Raw genomic sequence first — 27556 nt, 5'->3', positions numbered from 1 at the left:
AGAATTTCCATATAGGAGAAGCTAAGGGAGCAGTCAGACTGGACTTAAGGCTTCATTTATATAGTAAGGACATTGTTATTACTTAGATTTTAATTTACAAATAAAAATAGCAGTTTTCCTTAAGTGCTTTTAGTCACATGTTGACCATCTTAAAAACCGTTATTATTTTTTATTATTGCTGCCTACTATTGTTTTACTTGCAGTAGTTAAGGTGAAGGCTAACGAAGATTAATGGGGATTTATCAAGTCTCCATTCGCCCCACCAGCCCTTTAGAAGGTGACAACTTCCTACGGCTGTATCTCTCTGGAAAGGATAGGACTACTCTGAGTTCTACCCTATTTCCCCCAGTTCTTTCTCACGTTAAGGGCTGTACCACCTTTCCTGCAGCTAATTGCCCGTTCTGACATTTCTCTGTTGCCAAGTGTTTTTGTCCAGGGGCAGACCTCTCCATTCTCCGAAAAGTGGATTGTAGCACCCTGACTTTCCCCGCCTCGTCTCCTGGTGGTTTCTCCCAGGATCCAGCCTTGGTACGTAAGACGTTTGTCCTTCTCCCTTGGTGACATTTTTCTTTCAGGCCCTCCACATTCCTGGTGGTTTCTCCAAGCAGGTAATTGCTCTCCGCGTGGTGCTGATTCCTGAGGGGCAATTTAGGTTTTTCTAAACATAACATGGAGCTCGGGACCCCATCTCCAATACCTTCCTCCTCCCGGAAGCCCACCTAGTCCAGGGCCACACTCCCACATGCTCTGTGGCAACCCCTGCCTCGCTCTAAAAACCCGCAGGAGGCCTCTTCCTTCGCTGTACGGAACGGATACGCTTCCAAGATGGCGGTCCGCGCGCAGAAGCACACTGGGTGCAGCCATGTTCCCTGCCCAACAGCGCCTCTCAGGGAAACCGCGCAAGGTCCCTAACAAAGTCTGTTCGCCGTGTTGACTGTTGGCGGAATGCGGCTTCCAGGGTAATTCAGAGCATGCGCAATACCAACAGTCCGTATGGTGCTAGCGGCCCGACTGGAAGCGGAAGTGGCTCTCGGAGGCGTTTTTGCGGCTTGTGTCAGGAGCATCTTCATACGCTAATGCCGAGAGGTCTCTGAGGTGATTTTGGTTGCTCTTAATTAGGAATTCTGTGGGGTCAATGATGGAAGGCTTGTCCGTGGAGTTAGTGATGGTGGTTTGGGGATTCAGTGGTGGGGGGTGGGGTCTGTGGCATCCGTTATTGGGTGTCAGAGAGAGGTCAGTGATGGGGTCCTGGGCAATGGTGAATATCTTTGAGATGAGTGATTGGGATTTGGGGGCCCAGTGATGGGAGTCTGTGGTCAGTGATAGGGCCTGGGGCGTCAGCATGGGGAATCTATGGGGTCTGTGATGAGCTTGCTTTTTAAATACAAGCATTTTCTTTATTGCTCCCATTTCAGTGTTTGGGTTTTTGTTTTTTGAATTTCAGTTAATGTTTTCTTTGACCCATGAATTATTTAGAAGGGCATTCTCTATTTCAAATAATGCCTCTGGGTGACGCTCGAGTGTAAAAATTGCTTATGGCCCAGTTCAGGGTCAGTTTTCATAAATGTCACATCTATTACATAAAAATAATTGTATTCTTTATTAATTGTATTGTATTGTTTCATATAGATTGCATTATATATATTATTTTGTCTGCTTAATTAATTACCGAGAAAGGTAAACTCACACTGGAAAAGTTATTTATCCTCTTGCCCTTCCTTCAACCAGTTTCTGCTTTATATATTTGGAACTATTATTAGGAGCAGTTATGTGTATTTTCAATAATAGATATAACTAAATAACTCAAAAGATATTATAGCAATTTAAGCACCCACCAGCAATTTATAAAAGAGCTCATTTTCCAAAATGCTTTCCAGCATTTAAAAAAAAGTTTTTACAGTTCTGAGGGAAAATTATATCTGATTGGTCTAATGCACTTTCCCGTCAGTAATGTTGGCACCTTTTGGGTTAATTGCCATCTAAATTTACTTTTCTGTGAATTTTCATGTCCTTTGTCTTTTTTTTCCCCTGGGCTTTTATTTGTTTTCCACCTGATTGCTAGATTTTTTTTTTTTTAACAATAAGGATAACCTGTCATCACATATTGAAACTTTTGTGTATATATATCTTCATTTTTATTTTTATTAGGTGTATTTTAACATATAATTAGGAAATATCGAATCAGAAATATTTGGTTTTTCTTTTATAGTTTCTGGGTTTTCTCTCATGTACAATAAGATCACTCTGACTCCAACAGAGTGTTATACAAACGTATACTCCTAAAATTTATTTTAATATTCTTTGAGATTTTTAAAATACATATACTTAAAATATTTACTCATGTTGGAATTCAGTCTAATGTATAGTGTGCAATGGAGATCTAGTTTGTTTTGTTCCAGGTGGAAGGCCAGTTATGTCAGCAGCATTTATGCAATGAAAGTCTTGTGTACACTCAATTGAATGTCACTTTTTTTTTTTTCCGGTACGCAGGCCTCTCACTGCTGTGGCCTCTCCCGTCGCGGAGCACAGGCTCCGGACGCGCAGGCTCAGCGGCCACGGCTCACAGGCCCAGCCGCTCCGCGGCATGTGGGATCCTCCCAGACCGGGGCACGATCCCGCGTCCCCTGCATCGGCAGGCGGACTCTCAACCACTGCGCCACCAGGGAAGCCCTGAATGTCACTTTTGTCACATACCTAAATCAGTATTGTCTGTTGTTTTACTTGCTTTGATTATATTTTTTTTATATTAACTTTTAATATCTAATAGTGCATAGTAATTGCAGATATTTATTGGATGCTTTTTGTATTCCAGGGAAGTGTTGAGTATTTTGTAAGCATCATCTCATTTCATTTTCATAACTCTATGAGGTAGGCACTTTCATTCTCATTTTTGAAACTGAAGCTAAAAATAACTTATTCATTTTCTCATAGCCAAAAAGTAGCAGAGCTGCAATTCAGATCTTCAGTAATGTCACTCCATATCTCATGTTTTTTTCCCATATTTTACCATGACTAATAACCTATCACAGGTTTTGTTAAACTTCATGTTCTCCACAGCACTGGTTCTTAAAGTATGGTTCCTGGAACAGTAGCATTAGCATCACCTGGGTACTAGTTAGAAATGCACATTCTTGGGCCCTGCTATGATCTTAATGTTTGTTCTCCCCAAATTCATATGTTGAAATTCTAATACCCAAAAGTATGGTATTAGAAGATGGGGCCTTTGGGGGATGATTAGGTCATGAAAGTAGAAACCTGATGAATGGGATTAGTGCTCTTATAAAAGATACCCCACAAAGCTTCATAGCCCCTTCCACCATGTGAAGACACAGCTAGAAGGTGCTGGCTATGAACCAGGAAGAGAGCCTTCATCAAAACGTGATTATGGACTTGATCTTGGACTTCCTAGCTTCCAGAGCTGTGAGCAATAAATTTCTGTTGTTTATAAGCTGCCCAGTCTGTGGTATTTTGTTAGAGCAACCCGAATAGTCTGAGACAGACCCTACCCTAGACCTACTGAATCAGAAACGGTGGGAGTGTGGGGATTTTTAACTGTATTTTAACAAATCTTCCAGGTGATTCGAATGCACACTCAAGCTTGAGAACCACTGTCCTGTGGTGTCTAGCTCAGGAAACTACACCTTGGAGTTCACTGGAGATGTTTATATGATGACTGACCATGTGGACATTATCTTTCCAGGGAGCCCCTGGGTCAGATCTTCCTCCAGATTCCACCTCACCTCTTCTTAGCAGCTCTGCTTGAGTTTACAGATGTCCACCAAACTTTAGGCTCCTGAGAGAATAAAGGTTGAGACCCAGCATGACCATGCCAGCTAATTGGACCTCTCACCAGAAATCCCTGGGCCTGGCTCCAGAGGAACATGGCAGCTCATGTGAGGTGAGGAGGAGGAATTCTAGGGGGTGGAAATTCATTCTGGGAGTAGTTTGATCTTTACAACAAAGTTTTGTGTAAAGATATCTAAAATTATTCCCAACGTTGTTTTTGGTGTTTGTTTTATTTTGTTTACCATATTAACCTTGATGTCTAAACCCATCGATGACAGTAAAAGAACTGAAAATTATAAACATAGATTCAGACATCAAATGTATTAACTACTCACAGCAAAACAATGTTCAAAAATAATCTAGAAAAATAACTTATCTCAATTTAAAATCTAGATGAAAGGGTGGATTTCTAGGAACATACTAAATTTCCCATCAAATCTTTAATTACCATTTACCATGTTTTCACTTGTAGTTGTTAAGATTTTTACTTAAAAAATTCTCCTTTTAATAAAATTAGGATTGCACCTTTGGAGAGATTTGTTTGCATTGATTTTATTCTGCTTTTGGAATGTTAACTTTGTGTATGTGTGCAAATTTTATGTTTAATATTTCTAAATGTTACAGAGTCACTTGAAAAGAATATTTCCAGATATGGACTTTGTTATCAATAAAATATGTAGTTAGGAGGTTTTTACAATGTGGCTTGTTTTTTCCTCTTTATCTCCTGGAGCTGAGAGATATTATTTAAAGTTTCCCACCATGAGTATATTTCTATCTGTATTGCCTATAGTTTCTGTTTATAAATTTTGATGCTATGTAATTTGTTGCAGTGATAGTAATGACATCTCAAGTTCATTTTGGATTGTGTCCTTGTCCTGTTTAATATCTTTTCTTAGAATTCAGCTCTGTCTGATATTAAGATGGAGGCTGTTATTTCCTTTATGTTGGCATATCCAAATATGCCTTTTGCTTATCCTTTTACTGTCAGCCTTTGGAGTCCTTGTGCAATTTCTCTGTACAACAGTGGAAAGATGCTTTTTATGGTACACTTCTGATGTGGATGTTTCTTTTATGTATCTTTCACTGTATACTCTGTATTTTTTGCTTTTGTTTTTGTGTCAGTCTGGTAATTAGGAGGGTTTAGATTCTCTTTTGTTTGGTTAGTTCTCTTAGTGTCACCCTTATCACATTAACTTTTTGAACTAAATCTTTTACTCTTTTAGACAATATCTATTAAATTTGTACTGTGAATAATGATAAGAGTTCTATACTACTACTTCAAGGATTCTTTTGTTTGTTGGATATTTTTATTAAACTCTATTTTTGTTTTTTTTTCTATTTTACTTTAAAAGTCCTTATTTCCATTTCATGTTGCTTACTTGTCTTAATCTGCTCTTGCCACTTTTTGTGTTTTCATAGAATGTTTTTATTGCTTTCAGAGAGAACTTCATTTCTGTGCTACTTTTTCTTTCTTTTTTACTTCTTTACTGAGTTCTGCCTTTTTTTTTTTCAAAAATTCAAATAACCATTTTCTTAACCTGTTTTTTCATTATTTCTTCTTTGGACTCATATCCCTATTTATTTCATTAAGTAGTTGATTGTTGTAGTGAATTCCTTGAATTCATGGTGAATGTGTTTTATTGTGTGGCAATTTATTTCTAGCATGTTCCTTTTAATCTCTCTCTTTTTTTTTCATTCTTTTTGCTTATAGTATCTTTGTACATTAGGAGATTTTTATTGTTATTTTTGAGTAAGGAGATTTTTCCTGGACAGATTGTTTATAAGAACCTCATTTGGTGCGGAGTCAAAGCTACGAATATGACATCTTCTTGATTCCCCATTTAATTCTTGATGACATAGGGTTTAGGGGCCAGGGTTTTGATGTGAGTAGGTTGTGAATATGCAAGTGTATGAAAGAGAAAAATTAGAGTATATGTATTCTTTTCAAGTATATAAGGAACATTTTCAAAGAAATGGCAATGTTCTAAGCCCCATAAACAGAATCAACACATCACAAAGAAGCAAACTGTAATCTCTGAACATAGTTAAATGAAGAAATAAAAAAGATAGCTTTTGGGCTTCCCTGGTGCTGCAGTGGTTGAGAGTCCGCCTGCTGATGCAGGGGACACGGATTCGTGTCCCAGTCGGGGAAGATGCCACATGCCGCAGAGCGGCTGGGCCTGTGAGCCATGGCCGCTGAGCCTGCGCGTCCGGAGCCTGTGCTCCGCAACAGGAGAGGCCACAAAAATGAGAGGCCCGCGTACCGCCAAAAAAAAAAAAAAAAGATAGCTTTCAAGCATCAAAATTTTAGACATTAAAAACACAAGTATTTTTAATACTTATCCTTAATACTTTCTCTGTCCTGTCCTTCCTGCATGCTCATTCCCTACCCTGAATTCAGTGACCTGCTCTGTATATTCAACTCCTGAATCATCATCTCCCTACTAGCTCTCTATCCACCTGCCTAGAGTCCATCCTTGTATATGTTTTATCACTTAAACCTTAGTATGTACAAAATATATTATTTATCTTTTTCCCCCAGCCCCCTCCTCTAGTCCTTAAATTCATCTGTGACCTCAGAATCTACAGCAACACAAAACTGATGACTGAGAGTTATCTGAGTCCTTTTTTCTCACCTTCACACTCGGTATCACTTTTACCTCCTTAATAATTAGTATCAATCTCTTCTATAGCCTTACTACAGCCTTACTTTAGATAAGTAAGAAATTTGTATTCTCTCACCTGAATTGTGCAGTGGTTCTCGTGACTTATTTTCTGGTCTTGCCCATTTCAAAATGCTCTGTTACGAGAATAAATAAACTTTCTTCAATATATTTTTTCAACGTTTTATTTATTTTGAAATAATTATAGATTCAAAGAGCATGCAGAATATAGTACGGAGAATTCTCCGATAAATTCCAGTTTATTGTGATGCATGATTCTTTTTATTCATTGCTGGATCCAATTTGGCAATATTTCATTTAGGATGTTTGCATCTAAGTTCTCAAGAGATATTGGTCTGTAGTTTTCTTTTTGGTACTGTCTTTGTAGTGCTTTGGTATCAGCGTAATAATACTGGCCCCAAAAAATTAGTTGGGAAGTGTTTCCTCTTCTTTTAATTTCTGGATGGGATTGTGTAAAAATGAGACTAACTCTTCTTTAGAAGTTTAGTAGAATTCTCTAGTAAAACTATCTCGGGACTTCCCTGGTGATCCAGTGGTTAAGACTCTGCTTCCACTGCAAGGGGCACGGGTTTGACCCCTAGTTGGGGAGCTAAGATCCTGCATACTACATGGCGCAGCAAAAAAAAAAAAACAAACTATCTGGGCCTGGAGACTTTTTTTTCCAGAAGCTTTTAAATTATTAATTTAATTTAATGGTTTATGGGATTATCAACTTATGTATTTCATAATGTTGAGTTTTGGTAGTTGTGGTTTTTGAGGAATCGGTGCATTTCTTCTAAGTTGCTGACTCTATTAGCATAGAAGTTTTGTATTCCCTTATTTTTCTTTTAATGGCTGCCATATCTGTAACGATATTCATTCCTGACATTGGTAATTTGTATCTTTTTATCTTTGTCAGTCTGGTTGACTACTAGGTCAGTCAGCAAGATTTATCAGTTTTATTGATTTTTTTCAAAATAATTACATTGTGTTTTATTGATTTTTCTCTAGTTTTTTTTAATTTTGTTTTCAATTTCCTTGATACCTGTTTTCTATTATTTTCTTCTTTCTGCTTGCTTTGGGTTTATTTTGCTTTTCTTTTTCTAGTTTCTTGAGGTAGGAATTTAGATTATTGACTTGAGACCTTTCCCCTTTCCTTTTTTAAAAAATTGATGTGTACTTGACGTATAACATATTATTTTCAGGTATACAACATTATTCAATATTTGTATATATTGTGAAATTATCACCATGATAAATCTAGTTCTCATTCATCACTACACATAGTTACAAATATTTTCTCTTGTGTTGAGAACCTTCAAGATCTCTCTTAGCAACTTTCAAATATACAATCCAGTATTAACTATAGTTATAGTTACCATGCTGTGCATTACGTCCCCATGACTTATTTTATACCTGGAAGTTTATACTTTTGACCACCTTCACCCATTTTACCCATCACCCGCCCCCTGCTTCTGGCAACCACCAGTCTATTCTCTGTATCTATGACTTCAGTTGCTGGTTTTTTTACATTCCACATAAAGTGAGATCATGAGGTATTTGTCCTCTTTGTCTGACTTATTTCACTTAGCATAATGCCCTCAAGGTCCATCCATGCTGTTGAGAATGGCAAGATTTCCTTCTTTTTTATGGCTGAATAATGTTCCAGTGCATATATAAATACCACATTTTCTTTATCCATTCACCTATCATTGGACACAGGTCGCTTTCATGTCTTGGCCATTGTGGATAATGCTGCAGTGAACGTGGGGGTGTGTATATTTATTCAAGTTAACATTTTCATTTCTTTTGGATAAATACTTAGATATAGAATTGCTGGATCATATGGCAGTTCTATTTTTAATTTTTTGAAGAGCCTCCATAGTATTTTCCATAGTGGTTGCACCAATTGACATTCTTCCAGTAGTGCACAAGGATTCCCTTTTCTCCACATCTTTTCCAGCACTTATTATTTCTTGGGTTTGTGGGATTTTTTTTGTTGTTGTTACATTCTGACAGGTGTAAGGTGATATCTCATTGTGAATTTGACTTGTATTACCCTGATCGTTAGTGACGTTGAGCACGTTTTCATTATCTGTTGGCAATCTGTATATTTTCTTTGGAAAAATGTCTTATTCAGATTCTCTGCCCATTTTTTACTTGGATCATTTGTTTCCCCTTTTCTATAAATTTCCCTTTCAGCATCCCACAGATTTTGATACATTGTATTTTCACTTTTTTACAGTTCTATGTATTTTCTAGATTTCTTTTGAGGATTTCTCTTTGACTTATAGGTTATTTAGAAGTGTGTTGATTAATTTCCAGGTATTTCCAGACTTTCCAGATAGCTTTTGTTACTGTTTTCTAATATAATTCCTTTGGAGATTTTTCTGTTGTCTTTCTGTTATTGAGTTTTAGTTTGATTCCATTATTTTCAGAGAATATACTTCATATTATTTCATTTCTTTCCAGTTGAGATTTATTTCACAGCCTAGGATATGGTCTGTCTTGGTCATTGTTCTATGGATGCCTGAAAAGAATGTGTATTCTGCTGTTGTTGGTTGGAGTATTCTATAAATATTGATTAGATCCTGTTGTTTGTTTTTCTATATCATTGATAATACCCTGTCTATTATTTCTATAATTTACTGAGTGTGGGCTGTTCAGGTCCCTATAGATCCCTTTTTTAAGTGTTTGACTTCAGGTGGAAATAGCCATTCCTTTAATTATGCATTTCCAGATTAGATTTTTTTAATATGGAAGATCATGTTTTTTAAAAAACATTTTGCTATGAAAAAAATGTAAATGTATTGAAGAGTAAAGAGAATAGTATAAGGAGCCCATGTATCTATTGCACCTATCACTCAGCTTTATTAGTGATCAACATTCTGTCATTCTTATATTGTCTAAAACTACCCTCCTTCCCAGCTGCTAGATTATTTTAAAGTAAATCCCGAAAACCATTTTATCTATGACTACTTTGATGTATATCTCTAAGAGATGAGAATTCTTTTTTTCTTCCTTTTTGTTTGACATAACCATTAAGCCATTATCACACCTAAAACATAATATCAATAATTCCTAGGTATCATCTGATACCCAGTTATTATTTGAATTTGAAACATGCCATAAATATCTTTTTAATGTTGGTTTGCTTTAATTAAGAGCCAGACACGGTCCACAAGTTGCATTTGGTTAGTATGACTCTGAAGTCTCTTTTAATAAAGATTCTCCTCCATATTTTTTCTGTTGTAATTTATTTTTTGAAGAAACAGGTCATTTTCTGCCTTCTGGATTTAGCTCATGTTTTGGTCTTGATATTGTTCAACATATTCCTCTATACTGCATATTACCTATGAATGATTTGTTGGATCTGGAGGCTTAATGAGATTCAGGTTGTATTTTTCTTTATATTTTGTAAAAGTACTTAATGGGTGGTATGAAATTAATTACTAGATCATGTCAGGAGGCACATAATACATGGTTATCTCTCTTTTTGTGATGTTAAAATTGATGAGTGGATGCCATTGTTACTAGCTGACTCATCCATTTTAAACTTCTTTTCAGCCTTTCACCTGAAACAGTTGAGCAACCCTTAATGATTATTGTCTAAACTCATTATTTCATTAGGAGTTATGAGATGATAGTATTCTAATTCTATCCTAACTTCTTCATTTTTTAGCCAGAAATCATTTTATAAGGAACTGTTCCTCATCATTTATTTGGTTATTCTGCAATACAGATCTTATACAAAAAAATGTTTAATATAAATCTGACTACCTTAATTACCTTTACTTAAAATGGAAAATTCATACTTGTTCTATGAGCAAACTGTTTTTCCCATAACCACCTTCCTGGCTTGTCATGCAGACTTCTCTTCATTTACATAGAGCTATTTGCTATTCTCCAAACTCATCATGTATTTTCCTATAGCCACACCTTTGCTTGTCTTTTCTGGGAAATGACCTTCCTCACCTCCCCATTCTGTGTTATACTTCTCATCTTCCAACTTAAATTCCTCAACTAATAATAAACTTACACCCCCATGTGGAATGTATTTTTCCTTTTGGGGGACCTCAGTGTGTTCCACATAGAGATTTACTTTTTGACACTTCAGTGAACTTGTGTCTTCTTTTACTTTTCTTTTAAAACATAGGTCTTGTTTATTTTCCAAGTCTTTTAAGTTGCTAGAAGATTAGAAACATAAATAATTCATATTTGTGTTCCCAGGGCTAGCATAATGGCTGGTCCTAAATTGCTCAGAAATTGTATCACAGGTCATTCATCCAGTTGCTAGAAAGCTACAAGAGAGCCTATTTCAATCTTCAGTTTTGAAAAACGAGTAATTGACTGACCATAGTATAGAACAATAGCAGAAATTCTTTACTGGCTTTCTTTCTTCCATAAAATATTATGTAAAGCTAGATATTTAATATACACCCTATATGCAATACCATTTTTTAAAAAGTTCCTGGATTACACAGGTGTATACACTTGTCAAAACTTCAAATGGTACTCTGAGGACTTGTGCATTTCATTGTATGAAAAGCTTACCTAAAAAAGGTAAAAAAATGTTATACTCTACTTAATGATTTGCATTCTGAAGTATTTAAGAGGAAGTGTACTGGCATCTATAGTTTACTTTGAAATGCACAAAAAAGTAATATGGATTGATGGATGGGTAAAAGGATGGGTAAATGTGTGGTAAAACAACTAGAGTAAATTGTTAGGGATAGATTCTAAGTGGTGGTTATATAGGTTTTCACTACACAATTATTTTAAATTTTCTGTATGTTTGTAAAATTTCATAATAAAATGTTAGGGAAATGGGGGGTGAGTTTTTAAACAGAGGAGGTAAATTAATAACAACAAAACCTAAGTTCCATATTCCTAAATATAGTCTCTCCATCCCCCAAAACTAACTATTCATGCTGAACAGGAATGTGCCCTTACAGGGATCAGTGTCCTTCAGGGATGTGGCTGTAGATTTCAGCAGAGAGGAGTGGCAGCAGCTAGACCTTGATCAGAAAAACCTGTACCGGGATGTGATGCTGGAGACCTATAGCCACCTGCTCTCAGTAGGTAAGCACAGTTACCTGAGTGTCTGAAAGAAGGGCCCCACTGAGAGTGTTTTTATTCTCAGTTGCTGAATGCTGTGAGACACCTGACTTATATGATGGTTTTGTCCTTGATTTGTCCAGGATTCTTTATCCCTTTTGGGCACTCTGAATTTTACAGTTGACCCTTGAACAACACAAGGGTTAGTGGTGCAGATCTGGCACAGTTGAAAATTCACATACAACTTTTTTTTTTTTTTTTTGCGGTACGCGGGCCTCTCACTGTTGTGGCCTCTCCCGTTGCGGAGCACAGGCTCCGGGCGCGCAGGCTCAGCAGCCATGGCTCACGGGCCCAGCCGCTCCATGGCATGTGGGATCTTCCTGGACCGGGGCATGAACCCGTGTCCCCTGCATCGGCAGGCGGGCTCTCAACCACTGTGCCACCAGGGAAGCCCCACATACAACTTTTGACTTGCCAACACTTAACTCCTAATGGTCTACTGTTGACTGAAAGGCTTACCAATAACATAAAGTCAATTAACGTATATTTTGTGTGTTATACGTATTATATACTGTATTCTTACAATAAAGCAAGCTAGAGAAAAGGTTATTAAGAAGATCATAAGGAAGAGAAAATACATTTACTGTACTGTATTTATCAATACTGTAAGTTTATGTCATCTATTTATAAGGTGAATCGTCTGTCAATGCCTACATCAATATTGTCTTAAATGATACAAAGCACTATAGATGTTATATATATTACAACACTAGACATCAAAAATGAAAAGGTAATGTGAAAAAGAAATTCATATTTATTTATAGGTGTAATGAATGATTCATGTATTGATAATGAAGAAGTAGCAATATGATTGCTTTATGGTAGCCTAGTGTAATTGATATGATGATTTCATGGTAGCCTAGCCTATACAGTAATGAATAAAGTGTTATAAAATTTTTATGGCATACAGTATTATAGTCATATTCATAATGCAGTATTGGAAACATTGTTACATTAAGAAAAAAAACACCTGTGATGATAGGCTGATACCCAGTTTCTCCAATTACAAGAGAGGCATACTGTACAATAATGCACTTCTTGGAAAGCAGAGTTATAAAACAGTAAGAAAACTAACACTTATTAATTTTATATTAAATGGCACTCACCTTATGCCTATGTAAGGATAGGCTGTCCACCTCAATACAAGTCTTGTACATGGTGTTCTACGTGATGAATACTTAGTCAATGATGATGACGATGACACACAAACTCCTCATACAGTCCTTGCCGCACAGTTATTAGACTTTTACAGGAAGACACATGTATACACAACAGATAAGTTTATTAACTGTACAGCATGATGATTCTTTACTCCTTTTTAAGTGAAAGTGGATCATCATAAAGGTCTTCATCCTCGTTGTCTTCACATTGAATGGGCTGAGGAGGAGAAGGAAGAGGAGGAGTTGGTTTTGCTGTCTCGGGGATGGCAGGTGGAAGAAGTGGGGGAGGTGGAAGAAGTGGGGGAGGTGGAAGAGGGGAGGCAGGAGATACAGGCACACTCGATGTAACATTATGGAAATACATCATAATTTCTAACTTTTTTGCTTTTTCATTTCTCTAAAAATATTTCTATATTTTTATACCAACTCTTCTTCCACCATTTGCTTTAGTTTCAGTGCCCATATCATAGAAAGGTCCATGTGGTAAAAGAAGTCAAAAGCAGTCTTAAGTAAATCTGAACCCTTCTGCCAGACTGTCTAATGTCAACTTGTTTTCTGGCACTGCTTCTTCATGTTTTCTTTCTAATCATCTGGCATTGGTTCGAAAGCCCTCAGATTCATCAAACCTCTGCTGTGATGTCTATTAGCTCTTAAATTTCTCCAAGATAATCCTCCACACCCTCACCCCCACCTTTTTTGCCTTATTCACAATGTCTTTCTTGATTTCCCTTATTTGCTCTGTTGTAAATCCTATGCAGTCATACACAACATCTGGACACAGTTTTTCTGGCAGGAATTTATTGTTTCAGGCTTGATGGCTTTCATGGCTTTTTCTATAACAACGATGGCATCGTCAGTGGTGTAATCCTTCCAGCCTTTTATGATGTTCTCTCTATCAAGTTTCTCTTCCACAGTGTTGACAGTCCTTTCCATAGACTACCATGTGTAATAAGCCTTAATGGTCCTTGTGACCCCCTGATCTAGGGGCTGAATTAGAGATGTTGTGTTTGGGGGCAGGTAGACCATTTCAATGCCTTTGGTGTTGAACTCATGGGGTTCTGGGTGACCAGCGACATTGTCCAATATCAAAAGGCAGTCCCTTACTGGCTGGGTACTTACTGACTCCAGGGACAAAGCATCAATGGAACCAATTCAGAAAGAAAGTTCTTGTTGTTCAGGCCTTCTTGTTTTACAACCAAAAGACTGGCAGCTGGTGTTTATCTTTTCCTTTCAAGGCTTAGGGGTTAGCAGCTTTATAGATAAGGGTTGTCCTAATCATAAACTTGACTGCACTTGCACGAAACAGGGGAGTTAGTTAGGATTTAGGTTCCTGTCCTGGTGCTCGCTTCTCTTTCTTAGTCCTTTGTGGCATTTTTTCCAGAATATGGCACTTTCATCTGCATTAAAAACAAGTTCAGGCAGATATCTTTTTTCTCCTGAATGATTTTCTTTATGGCATCTAGGAACTTATCTGCTGCCTTTTGGTCATCAGAAGCTGCTTCTCTTATCTCTTTTTAAAGTCAAACCTCTTTCTAAAATTATCAAACCATCCTTTACTGGCATTAAATTCTCTAGCTTTAAGCCCTTCACCTTCCTTTTGCTTTAAGTTACCATATAATGACTTTGCTTTTTCTCAAATCATATTAGAATCTATAGATATGCTTTTTTAAAAATATATTTATTTATTTATTTGGCTGTGCCAGGTCTTATTCGCAGCATGCAGGATCTTCGTTGTGACATGCGGGGTCTTTAGTTGCAAATGTGAACTCTTAGTTGTGGCATGTGGGATCTAGTTCCCTGCCCAGGGATCGAACCCAGGCCCCCTGCATTGGGAGCGTGGAGTCTTAGCCACTGGATCACCAGCAAAGTCCTGGAATGCTTTTCTTATAACAATCCTGTACCCACATAAAAACTACATTTTTAATACAAGATAAAAAAAAGTGTTTCTTAAAAAGTGCATGGTGGGAATTCCCTGGCAGTCCAATGGTTAGGACTCTACTCTCTCACTGCTCAGGGCCTGGATTCAGTGCTCCCTAGTTGGGGAACTAGGATCCCACAAGATATGCAGTGCAGTCAAAAAAAAAAAAAAAAAAGATGCAGGGTTTTTGTGTCTGCTGGTATATGCTTCATGTATTTCTTTTTTTTTTACAATGGTTTTTACACTTAATTCATTTATCTTGAAATGGCTGGCAACAACAGCTGCAGACCTCAATCAAGCAATTCAGCTTTTTCTTGTAACGTCATGAATTTTCTCTGTTCTTGGGAGCATTTCCAGCATCGCTAGTGGCACTTAGTATGTTAGTATAGGTCCCGTGATATTATTCAAGGTTTATGGTATTGCAATAAACATGAAACATATGTGAGAACCCAGAGAGATTACTTTTTACTGCTATACACAATTTACTGGAGAGAGGGACTGCTCATGAGGCAATGATTAGGGCATTTTAAGTGGATATTTACAGCATTGAGCTCACTGCAATAGCAATAGGAGGTGGCTACAAAATTCATGACATACCTAACTTTTTTAAAACATTTTTTGATATTTCTAGGCTATGAAGTTTGTCTGAGTTTTTTCAAATTGTCACAGATCTCCAAAAGATTTTCCAATATTTTCGGTAAAATCCACTTATAAGTTGGACCCATGTGGTTCAAAGCCCTGTTGTTCAAGGGTTAACTGTACTCTGCTCTCAGAGATACACTGTTACTTTCCTGTAGAACAAAGCCTCATTGAACAAGACTATTGGTTGGGCTCTGTAACACAATTAGCTGGACCCACACCCTTTATCATTTCTCATGAACAGGGTATCAAGTTCCTGAAACAGAGGTTTTCATGTTGGAGCAAGGAAAGGAGCCATGGGCACTGCAGGGTGAGAGCCCACATCAGAGCTGTCCAGGTGAGTGAGTGTGACCCAGACTGATGGGAGACGGGGAAGTAAATCTCAGCCATCTTGAGAAAGACTGGCATCTTTGAAATGCTATTAAGCTGACTCTTCTGGAAGGTTCTGATTTTTTTGTATTATTTGAGGACCCTTGATATCGGCCTTTCAAATAACTAAATGCCTTCTATAAAAATGCCTTTGTCGTTTCTAACTGTCTTCTTCCTTGGCTTTTTGGCGTCTGGATCACATGCCAACCTGCCTCAATGAATATTTTCTTTTTTTCTTGGTTATGCTCCTTTTCTCTAACATTCTTTTTTTCTTTCTGCCTTCCGCACTGTCCAAGATTCATTCTTTATGTATTCAGCTATTCATGGATTTGCTTTCTTTAAAAGTTACTATATGTCACACACTCCCACTCCTGCTAGTCCTCTTTCATTTCTTTCTTTCTCATTGTGAGACGCTTTGGAACTTTATCTCCAATCATGCTCTCTTCCTTTTTTCTCCATAGTCACTGACTTAAGATTTCTCACTTTCCCATTCCCCATGTCTTTCATCCAACTGATGACTTAGAGGTCACTGTTGCTTAACCTTTAGGAGTACCTTTCTGACTTCCTTCCAAGGTTGATTGAGACTTCACACTGACTGGGGGCTGTCTACCTGGTTGGCTGATTTTTGAAATTGCTTTATTTCTGTACTTCACATGATGAGGTTTGAGTTTAATCATGTCTTCATTCAGGACACACTATCATCATCAGTATGGGTAAGGATTCTCTATTATTTTATTTTTTCAATTTATTCATTATTCCTTCTTTTCCCCATACTCATCTCACTTCCCATCATAGGCAATTGTTTTATATGATAGAAACATATTTTTAAGTTCATATTTAAAGTGACTTGGGGTATGTATTATTAGTTTATATAAATATTATTGTGCTATATATCTTGTTCTTTGCCTTTTTTCACTTCCTGGCACAGTGCATTGAGTTCATAAAGTTTATTTTCTAAATAAACTGAATTGTATCCCAGAATGTTTCCTATCACCACTATCACCAAGTCTTCTCAGCCAATGATCCACCCTCACCGTTTTCACTGTGTTCAACCTGGATGAACCATATGACCCTCTTCTCTTGCCTCTGCTAGCTGCTCTTTGAGCTAAAATCATCTCATTCTCCTTTGAGAAGGAGAGTTTCGGTTTCAAACCTCACAGAGAATTTCTGAAAAACTTCTTTCTACATTGAGAGGAAAGGTGATGCTACAAGTGACGTTTTATTGTATTTTATTCTAGAAGAATTGTGGCAGATTGATGACCAGATAGAGAGCTATCAACAAAGAGAAAAATCTTTAAGAGATGTTGCTTTCATCAAGAAAATATTGACTATAAAGAGGGATTATGAATATAAAGACAGAAAAATAATTCATGTGAGCCAAAACATTCCTTTCCCAAAGAGACCTCATCAGTGTGACTTATATGGAAGTGCTTTAAGCCATAATTTAGATTTCCACAGTCATAATAGAAACAGTGGATCAAAGAACATTAATAAGATTACTGAATATGGTAAAATTTCTTCCTGTACTAAACATGAGTGTACTCCAACAGGAGAGAAATTATGGGGCCATAATCAATGTGGAAAAATCCTCAGCTATAAACAAGTACCCTGTCAACATCAGAAAAGTCATACTGGGGCAAAATCTTATGAATGTGCTGAATTTGGAAATATCTTCACCCAGAAGTCACAACTCAAGGTACATCTGAAAGTGCATACAGGAGAAAAACTGTATGTATGTATTGACTGTGGGAAGGCTTTTGTACAGAAGCCAGAATTCATTACACATCAGAGAACTCATACTAGAGAGAAGCCCTATAAGTGCAGTGAATGTGGGAAAGCCTTTTTCCAAGTATCTTCTCTTTTCAGGCATCAGAGAATTCATACTGGAGAAAAACTCTATGAATGCAGTGAATGTGGGAAAGGCTTCTCTTATAACTCAGATCTTAGTATACATCAGAAAATTCATACTGGAGAGAGACACCATGAGTGCAGTGATTGTGGCAAAGCATTCACGCAGAAGTCCACACTCAAGATGCATCAGAAAATTCATACAGGCGAGAGATCCTATATATGTATTGAATGTGGACAGGCCTTCATCCAGAAGACACACTTGATTGCGCACCGAAGAATTCATACTGGAGAAAAACCATATGAATGCAGTAACTGTGGGAAGTCCTTCATTTCCAAGTCACAACTGCAGGTACACCAACGAACTCACACAAGAATGAAACCGTCTATATGCAACGAATATGGGAAGGTATTCAACAATAGTTCCAACCTCAATACACATAAGAAAGTACAAATGAGAGAGAAATCTTCCATATGTACTGAATGTGGTAAGGCCTTTACGTACAGGTCAGAGTTGATTATACATCAGAGAATTCACACCGGAGAGAAACCTTATGAATGCAGTGATTGTGGAAAAGCCTTCACTCAGAAGTCAGCACTCACAGTGCATCAGAGAATTCATACAGGAGAAAAATCATATATATGCATGAAATGTGGGCTAGCCTTCATCCAGAAGGCACACTTGATTGCCCATCAAATAATTCATACAGGAGAGAAACCTTATAAATGTGGTAATTGTGGGAAATCCTTTACTTCCAAGTCACAACTTCATGTGCATAAACGAATTCACACAGGAGAGAAACCTTATATGTGCACTAAATGTGGGAAGGCATTTACCAACAGGTCAAATCTCATTACACATCAGAAAACTCATACAGGAGAGAAATCCTATATATGTCCTAAATGTGGCAAGGCCTTCACACAAAGGTCAGACTTGATTACACATCAGAGAATTCATACTGGGGAGAAACCTTATGAATGCAATACCTGTGGAAAAGCCTTCACCCAGAAGTCACACCTCAATATACACCAGAAAATTCACACTGGAGAGAGACAATATGAATGCCATGAATGTGGGAAAGCCTTCAACCAGAAATCAATACTCATTGTGCATCAGAAAATTCATACAGGAGAGAAACCCTATGTGTGCACTGAGTGTGGAAGAGCCTTCATCCGGAAGTCAAACTTTATTACTCATCAGAGAATTCATACTGGGGAGAAACCTTATGAATGCAATGATTGTGGGAAATCTTTCACCTCCAAGTCTCAGCTCCTGGTGCATCGACCAATTCACACAGGAGAAAAACCATATGTGTGTGCTATATGTGGGAAAGCCTTTAGTGGCAGGTCAAATCTCAGTAAACATCAGAAAACTCATACCGGAGAAAAGCCCTACATTTGTTCTGAATGTGGAAAGACTTTCAGACAAAAGTCAGAGCTGATTATACATCATAGGATTCATACTGGAGAGAAACCTTATGAATGCAGTGACTGTGGTAAATCGTTCACTAAGAAATCACAGCTCCAAGTGCATCAACGAATTCACACAGGAGAGAAGCCTTATGTGTGTGCTGAGTGTGGGAAGGCCTTCACTGACAGATCAAATTTGAACAAACACCAGACAACACACACTGGAGACAAACCCTATAAGTGTGTAGTCTGTGGGAAAGGCTTTGTTCAGAAATCAGTTCTCAGCATGCATCAGAGTATTCACACTTGAGAGAAACATTCTGAGAAAACCTCAGTGAGATCAGATTTTATTTTACATTATGGAATTTGTGCAACAGAAAAATATGCATATTATCGTAACTAGAAATGCTTCATCAGAATGTCATACGTTACTATACAGAAGAGGACCTCTGAAAGGACCCTGAATGGGAGGACCCCTTCCCATATTGTCACCAGCCTCAGTAAACCTTGGGGCATTCATACTGAGAAGGAACTTTGTCAGTTTGGTACATTAGAAGAAGCCTTCTCATGAAAACTGTAACCGAACACTGTTAGCAAATTCTGCACTGGAAACATTATGTGAAGTCATGCTAATGATAATCCTGCTTACTGTGGAATAGATAATATGCCAACAAGTTGAATGGTAGAACAGCATAATATATACGATAACGATAAACCCTAAGTTCTGTGAGATGTTTGTTGCAGAACACATTGCCTAACAGAATTTTGTGTGCCATTCTTCTGTTGAATCAAACATGGTCTGTGTATCTAATCCCCCATTGCATATTTTTATCAAGAAAGGGATGCCACAATAAAAAAATTATTTATGTATACAGATATAAACCTCAGAGTGTATGTTGACTCCCCCATTATCCTCTAGCACCATGAATGGTACCCCCCCTTATTAGCCACCAGTAGAGTGTTTTCAACTTTCACACAGCACATTGTCTTCTGACCCCTATAATTGCATTATGACTGCCTATTCGTGTTGACTACCATTATCTCCCAGACTTACTGACCCTTAATTAGCCCCCAGTATAGTGTCCTGTGAGCTCCCATTACCTTCAGGAAAGCTTCTGAAGTAAGAATGTTCAGGTCACCTCAGTCAACTCTTCACCTCGGTCTCCCTTTTGCTGTTACAGTTTTATAGTGCTTCCAGCTCATTTGCCTTCCTTAATGACTTGACCTTTATAATGACAATAATGAATCAATAACTCATTAAAACAAACCCCAACATACCTTCACTGTCTCCTCTCTACCCATCTTCATTCCATGCACTCTTCAAGGACCTTCTCCCCCATGTGCCTCAAACGCATCAGGTTAGGTCCTGCCTCAGGGCCTTTGCATTTGCAGTGCCCTCTTCAAAGAGAACAGTTCCTCATTATATCTCTGTGGTTTACTCCATTGTGTCTTTCTTCCAATGGCATATCTTCACAGAGGCCTGCCCTGCCCTCCCCTGCCTGTCTGGCTTAAAATTCCATCATCCTCCCCTTCCTCCTTTATCCTCTCCATAGCACTTATTACCATGATGCCCTGTATATTTCACTTATTTGTCTATGGTTCCCACTCTAGAATGTTTTTCCCCATTTTGTTCATCGTTGTGAGCCTAGACCCATGCCTGACATACAACAGTCCTTCTATGAGTGCACGTTGTGGAGTGTTGACCATGCTCATCCCGTGACTTCCCTTTGATCCTTTCTGTATTGCAGCATAAGATGCTCCGATGGGGAGAACCAACTTGTCTAAAACACACAAGGCTTTTTCACCCCCAGTCTTTACCTGGGCTGTGCCTCCTTCCTGTTCTAAAAGTTGTAACATCATTGTAAACCTTTTGCTCTGATGCCAGCCCATTTAAAGAAGGGACTGAGGCACAGGAACTCAGTCCCACATAGATGGGACTTGATGCTTGATGTTTCAGGATTCCCTTCAATGATTCTGAAATACCACAGTCAGTTCCAAAGTGATCACAAAAGAGCCCACTCACTCTGCCCAAGCATGCACAGTCCTGCCTTACCCCAATTGCACCTTGATGGGGCCTTGTCTACCCCATAACCTGACCTACAGACCTGCTTATCATGCCCTGACAGGTATGCCCAAAGCTAATAATATGGAGAGGCCAAGAGCAGAGAAGGGTTGACCTTCCTTAGAAGTTAGGTGTGCAACCTAAGACTGGGGCAGCAGTGGTGCATGCAGAGGGTCTGATTGAAAGCTCAGCTGCTGGGTGGCCAAATGAACCAGCAAAATGTTTCCTTCAAGTCAGTCCATTGGCAACGCTGAGAGTGGGAAACAGTTGGGTTGTACAGAAATGTTCTCACCTTTGTGAATAGCAGCATGAGGGTTGAGAATGGGGACAGAACCTGGTTAAGGGGACAGGTCTAAGGATTTTCCTGTAATCCCCTCACCCAAATTGGGCAGTGATTAGTGACATATCCCATTACCACACCTTAGATCCATGTCTAATCCATCATTAGCTCCCCTTTATCTCACCCCTTCACAGTATCTGATGAGCCACTGTACACCCTTCTCTATGTTAGAACAGTATCTGGTGACCCACTACCCCCTTTTACCTCATTCAGCACTACTTCTGGGGCTTCACTCAGTGTTTTACAACCCACCATTTTCCCCCAACTTAGGACAGTGTTTGCTGATCCCGCAGGAAAGTGTCTGGAGATCTCTCCATTACCCCCTTCTTAACCTACCCCAGCACAATGTCTGGACACCCTCCATTATCCCCCTTTGACTTTACTCCATCACTGTGTTTGTCACCTCTTATTACAGGAAATAGTGTCTGGAGATCTTCTCATTACCTCTTCCAGTTACCTCCAGCATAATGTGTATTACTTCACCACATTTGTGAAACAGTCTGGTAACCTCCATACTCCCTATTTATCCCCACTTTCACCAAATAGTAACTGATGACCGCTTATTACAATCCTCAGAGTAGGAAACCATGATACACCCCACCTAATCCAACTTTTAACATTATCTCCTGATTCTTTCATTACACCTCTATCAGGGTGGCTTGTGTTTCCCTGCATTTGTTGTCCATCACAATGATGGTGACCAGTTATCTTCCATTACTCCACCTAACAGTGTTTGTAACCATCCCCAACACAGTATGTGGTGATGCCCCCTATACTCTGGACACTGGTGTGTGCCATTAACCTGCTTCCCTCTCCCCAGATAAGGGCAATGACTGATAAGGCACCATAAACTTCACATTAGCCATCTCTGTAGGACCCCCATTAACAACTGGCACAAAGTCTGTTGGTGCCCATTACCCACTAATACAGTATCTGTGACTCTTCCATTAAATCCTGGTAATATCTGCTCTTTCCCTATTGGCCCTCAGTAACACAGTGTCTACTGATTCCCCATTGCCCACATTGCTTCATGAAGCCACTTAGTGTGGCTACTGCAAGTCCCCCAGTATTGCTTCTCCAAGTCCCCACTGTTTGCCTGGACAGGAACCCTGGGGGATGGAGAAGGGATGAGGATCAGGTCCTAGCCTCATAGACACCCTCCAGGGAATTGTTGGTCTGGAGTAGGCTGGGGAGGCTCTGGGAGACCCAGGAGATCACAAACAGCTTCCCATTTACTACAAGAGGAATGAAACAAGCAGAATAGTGAAAGCTGTCGATGTGGATTAATATCCAGGTGCCAACCCTGATGCCCAGTAACCTCCCCTGAGCCTCAGTTGCCTCACCTGTAAAATAGAGTTATGGAGGATGAATTGACTTAATATGGGTCACTTGAGGGGAGTAGGGCTAGTGGAGACAAATGAGAGGGTCCCTGTTGTTAATGATATTACTAGTTATAAGTTGACACAAGATCAACCTCTGTATGGCTGTACCAAAACCTCACAGAGGGAAATGTATGTTATTTTATTGTAAATTACTTTCAATTATTTCTCTTTTATATTTACTGTAACATAATATTATAGTACTGAGATATTTTTAAATTCAGCTTTATTGGGGTATAATTTACACACAGTAATAGTCACCCTTAAAAGTGTACAGTTCTGACAAATGTGTACAAATGTAATCAACATCACAACCAAGAGAACTGTTCCTTCACTCCCCTAAATTCCCTCCTATCCCTTTTTTTTTTTTCCTCCTATCCCTTTTTAATCAATCTCTCTATCCACTCCCATCCCCTCGAAATCACTGATCCGTTTCCTGTTTCTATAGTTTTGCCTTTTTTACATGTCATATAAATGTGTGTGTATACATATATATGTAAAAATGTGTCTCCTTTGGAGTCTGACATCTTTCATTTAGTGTATTTGAGATTCATCCATATGGTTGTATGAGATACAAATGGAAGTATGCTGATGAAAAGACATTCAACATCATTAGTCATCAGGAAAATGCAAATTAAAACCATAATGACATACTACTACACACTTATCAGAATGGCAATAAATAACAGTACAAAAGTTGGCAAGGATGTAAAGCAATAGACACTTGCATGCATTGCTGATGGGAATGATATACAATGGTATCTCCACTCTGGACAAAAGTTTCACAAGTTCTTATAAAGTTAACGATATACTTATCCTATGACCCAGCAATCCCACTCCTAGGTATTTATCCTAGAGAAATGAGAAATTATGTACTCGAATGTTCACAGAAACTGCATTCATAATCACCAAAAAATTAGAAACAACCCAAATGTCCATCAGTGGGTGAATAAACACAATGTAGTATATCTGTACAATGGAATACTACTCAGCCATAAAAAGGGTGATTTATGACACCAGAGAAAGGAATGATTCATTGACACAAGTTACAACGTGGATGAATCTCAAAAGTATTATGTTTTACCGTGTGATAATTTAAATTATGTTTGATAAAAGACTTATTAGAAATTAGATTATAAGTATCTATACATAATTAGATTTGTACATTAGTTATAATTTTATACTGCATATCATTATATACTATAATAATGTATATTTGTAATATAGTGCACTGTAATACCATTTATTATTGTATATTCCTTATTACAATAAAAATGTTTATTTTATATGAATGTAATATGTACTGTATGATTATATATTGGAGTATGTAATTTTTTTCTATTTTGTATATCAATCTTTCACATAAAGTTTCAGTTATTTGTATTTTTACATGTTTACATTTAATGTAAAGTTATAACTATAATAAAAGAGGCCATAGGGTCTGAAGAACCTGCAGTTGTAGCTGGTCAACGTTTTTACTATCTGTCAACACGCCCATTCTGGCTGTTCTTAACATGGCTGAAGCCTTGTTTTTCTTTGGGCCTTTGCCTGGCTGTGTTCTCTGAGAGTACTCTGCTTCCCCAGTGTTCATACAGTTTGCTGTCCTCTCCTGTTTGGAGAGTTCACACATACACACACCATTGTATATGAAGTAACACACTTCTTGGGGTCACTTCCTATTTTGTACTATCTTTGTGCTGCAAGTACCACCGTCTGACCTAATATTAAATGTTTCTTTTTTTTGATTTATCATTCCTCCCTCCCCACTGGACCATCACCCTCATTATGTCAGGACTTTGTCTTTCTCCTGCTGTGTCCAAGGCAGCCAGCATGGTTCTAGCACAAAGTAGAAACTCAGTACAAATTTGTTAAATGGATGAATGAATGATAACAATAGCAGTGAGGTTGACCAAGTGCTCCACACAGTGAGCTAAATTTGTGGGGAGGATGGAGGGGGTAGGAGGGTGGGTTGGTTATAGGTCCTCTAATTTGAGATTTAATTCCCCTCCTTATGCCCCGGCACAACCACGCCCTTTCTCCCCTGGCCATCCCATCCTTCCCCTCCCCAGCGTATCTGACCTGCATCCTCCCCCAGCATCCACAAGTTAGCGCTGTGTCTCCTTACTAAGCCTCCTCCAGGTTGTGGTGGGTAGGCTATGTAGAGCAGGGAGGACAATAGTGGGGGACACACAGACAGGGGGCCATCCTGGCAGCATCCACCCCAGCACTTTCAATCTCGTAACCCATCATTCAGTCCAGTCTGTCCTGCCTGCTCTGTCAGAGGAGCCACCAGTGGATATGAAACCCAGGGGACAAGGGGAAGGTGGCAGGGCGGAGGATTCCAGGCCTAGTGTGGCAGGTGTGGACCCTGTGGCTAAGGTCTGGTTAAAGCCAATGTTGTCATGGGCACTTGCCCTAATGTCAGGGTGAGCTGAGACCTGCATCCTCAGCATTCAATAGGGCTACTTGTGCTGGAGTGACTGTTATCTATATTATATCCTACCCCACCTGAGCTCACCCCACTTTCCATACCATATGCCGTACCATATCATACACCATACCATACCACTTATTAACTATTTTACTTAATTCTACAATTATATTCTTATTGAAGTATAATTAATAGTTATAATTTATAACTAATATCAGAATCCTTGTCATTATTGTATGCCTCTAATTATTAAGATACCATGAATAACATCAACTCAGATACTAAGAAATCCCATGTCCCTTCTGCTTTCTGCTACCTTCTGGTTGTTGTTTGCATTATATTAACACAACAATAGCCCCACCCCTAGGGGCAATGTTTTTTCTCCTTTGTGAAATAGGCACAATTAATTTACTCCTTTATTGATATTATTGTGCTATTTTAATATTATAATATTGGACATTGCTACTAAAACAAAAACTGGTGTTCTCTGTTCCCATCTAAGAAAGAGGACAATGTAAGCACAACATTAATACAATCATTTGAATTATATTAAGGTTATGATTATTATTAATGCCAATTCTGAGAACCCATGGTGGGTTCCATTGCACTCTGGAAAGTGGCACATTTATAATGCATTGCTGAGTAGGTTAGCTAACTATTTATTGCTATGTAACAAAGTACCCAAAACTTAATGGCTTAAAACAACAGTAAACATTTATTCTCTTACAGTTTCTGAGAGCCAGGAATCTGGGAACAGCTTAGCTTTTGGTGGTTCTGGCTCAGGAACTGTCCTGAGGTTGTAGTCAAGATGTTGGCCAGATGTTGCAGTAATCTGAAGGCTTACTGGGGTTTGTGGGCTCTGATTCCAAGCTAGCTTACATGACTATTGGCAGAAGGCTTTAATACCTCACCACATGGATCCCACGTCTTCTTGAATGTATTCACAATATGGTGGTTGGATTGGTTACATTGGTCAACCTTATTCATTGTAGAAGAGGACTACACAGAAGTTTGAATACCAGGAGGCAAGATTCATTAAGGGAAATCTTGCAGGCTGGCTACCATGCTGGCAGTGTGATTATTTGCATTTATGTTAATATTATCATAATAATTGATACCACTATTAAGAATGATGACAATCTTGTAAACCAAAGGGAGATGGTCCACACTACAAGGTCTCTGTGAGGTTTAAATGACATGGAACTCAGTACACAGTGCTAATGATGATGATGATGATGATGATGGCAGCAAATTTTACTATTTGAGTGCACTTGTCCCTGCTCCAGGCAATTTAGATCTATAAGCTCAATCCAGTCCACACAACAGTGCTTAAGATAGGCTCAATTATTATTCCTATTTCACAGATGAGGTATCCGACTCCTTAAGAGTTGAGGAGCTTGCTCAAGGTCACAAAGCTAGTAAATAGCACAGGGGGAATTCAAACCCAGGCCAGCTGGCTACAAGGTCCATTGTATTAACCCCCATGCAATGTGACTCTGAAAGGTCATTGTTAGTATGGTCACTCATAGTGTTGTATACAATTATACTCTAGTTATAATGGAGTAGTTATAGTGTGGTTGTAATACTTCTATCTGAAAAGGCTGGTTATTCCTCTACCCCTGTCCCTCACTCACCCTATAGAAACAGTAAATTACTAACATCATTATTATAACTATGCCTATTATAAGAATGATTAACATTTCAATCTTTGTATGATTTGGCTTCATTTTAAAATTTATTTTTACCTGGGAGTCTTTTCCTACCTGAGCTTTATATCAGCATTTAGTGGTGCATGAGGCCAATAAAGAGTAGCTCCATGGAGTCCTATCTAATCCAAGTCCCACCTGTCTTAGCTTGGGCTGCCTAGATGAATACCATAGACTGGGTGGCTTACACAACAGAAATTAATTTTCTTACAGTCTGGGGCCTGGCAAGTTCAAGATCAAGGTGCCAGCCTGGGTGGGTTCTGACGAGGACTTGCTTCCTACCTGGCCACTTCTTACTGTGTTTTCACATGGCCTTTCCTAGGTGTACATGCCTGGAGAGAGCGCGATCTTCCTCTATTCTCTTCTTATAAGGCTACCAATCCTATTGGATTAGGACCCCACCCTTATGACCTCATTTAACCATAATTACTTCCTAAAAAATCCTTATGTCCAAATATAGTCACATTGAAGCATCAGGGCTTCAACTTGTGAATTTTGGGATGACACAGTTCAGTCCATAGCACCCTCCAAAGGACATTATTCTTTGAAATCTGTGGTGTTAACTACAGTCATCAAGGGATAGGCAGTGTCTCTGACTGTACAGCTTCAGCATCAGAGAGTTTGGAGTTTTCCTTGGTTCAGAGAGCCCCATGGTTCTCATGGGTGCAAGCTCCACTGGCTTTCAGAGCTAGAGGTTTTGGAACCTCATCTTTCATGTACAGGTCTT

The 27556-nt window shown here is 38.6% G+C and overlaps 1 protein-coding gene across 7 annotated transcripts; it reads left to right on the top strand.

Annotated features, from left to right (window-relative positions):
* The first annotated feature begins 471 nt into the window (after positions 1-471).
* On the top strand, positions 472-21643 carry LOC307178593 (uncharacterized protein). Of its 7 annotated transcripts, none has more exons than XM_079906866.1 (5): positions 472-528; positions 784-3898; positions 11405-11531; positions 15529-15621; positions 16892-21643. In XM_079906866.1, exons 2-5 carry the CDS (start codon positions 3821-3823, stop codon positions 19219-19221), a joined length of 2628 nt encoding a protein of 875 aa, XP_079762992.1. In that variant the 5' UTR covers positions 472-528; positions 784-3820; the 3' UTR covers positions 19222-21643. The 7 variants fall into 7 exon arrangements, with proteins under 7 accessions (XP_079762992.1, XP_079762996.1, XP_079762993.1 ...); XM_079906870.1 differs by lacking the exon at positions 472-528 and having other exon boundaries at positions 700-1095; positions 3701-3898; XM_079906867.1 differs by lacking the exon at positions 472-528 and having other exon boundaries at positions 700-1095; positions 2491-3898.
* Positions 21644-27556: the final 5913 nt, after the last annotated feature.

Source organism: Stenella coeruleoalba (genome assembly GCF_951394435.1).
Source record: "Stenella coeruleoalba genome assembly, chromosome: 20".
Lineage (NCBI taxonomy): Eukaryota > Metazoa > Chordata > Mammalia > Artiodactyla > Delphinidae > Stenella > Stenella coeruleoalba.
Note: the sequence above shows the minus strand (reverse complement) of the source record. Positions and strands in the feature narration are given on the sequence as shown.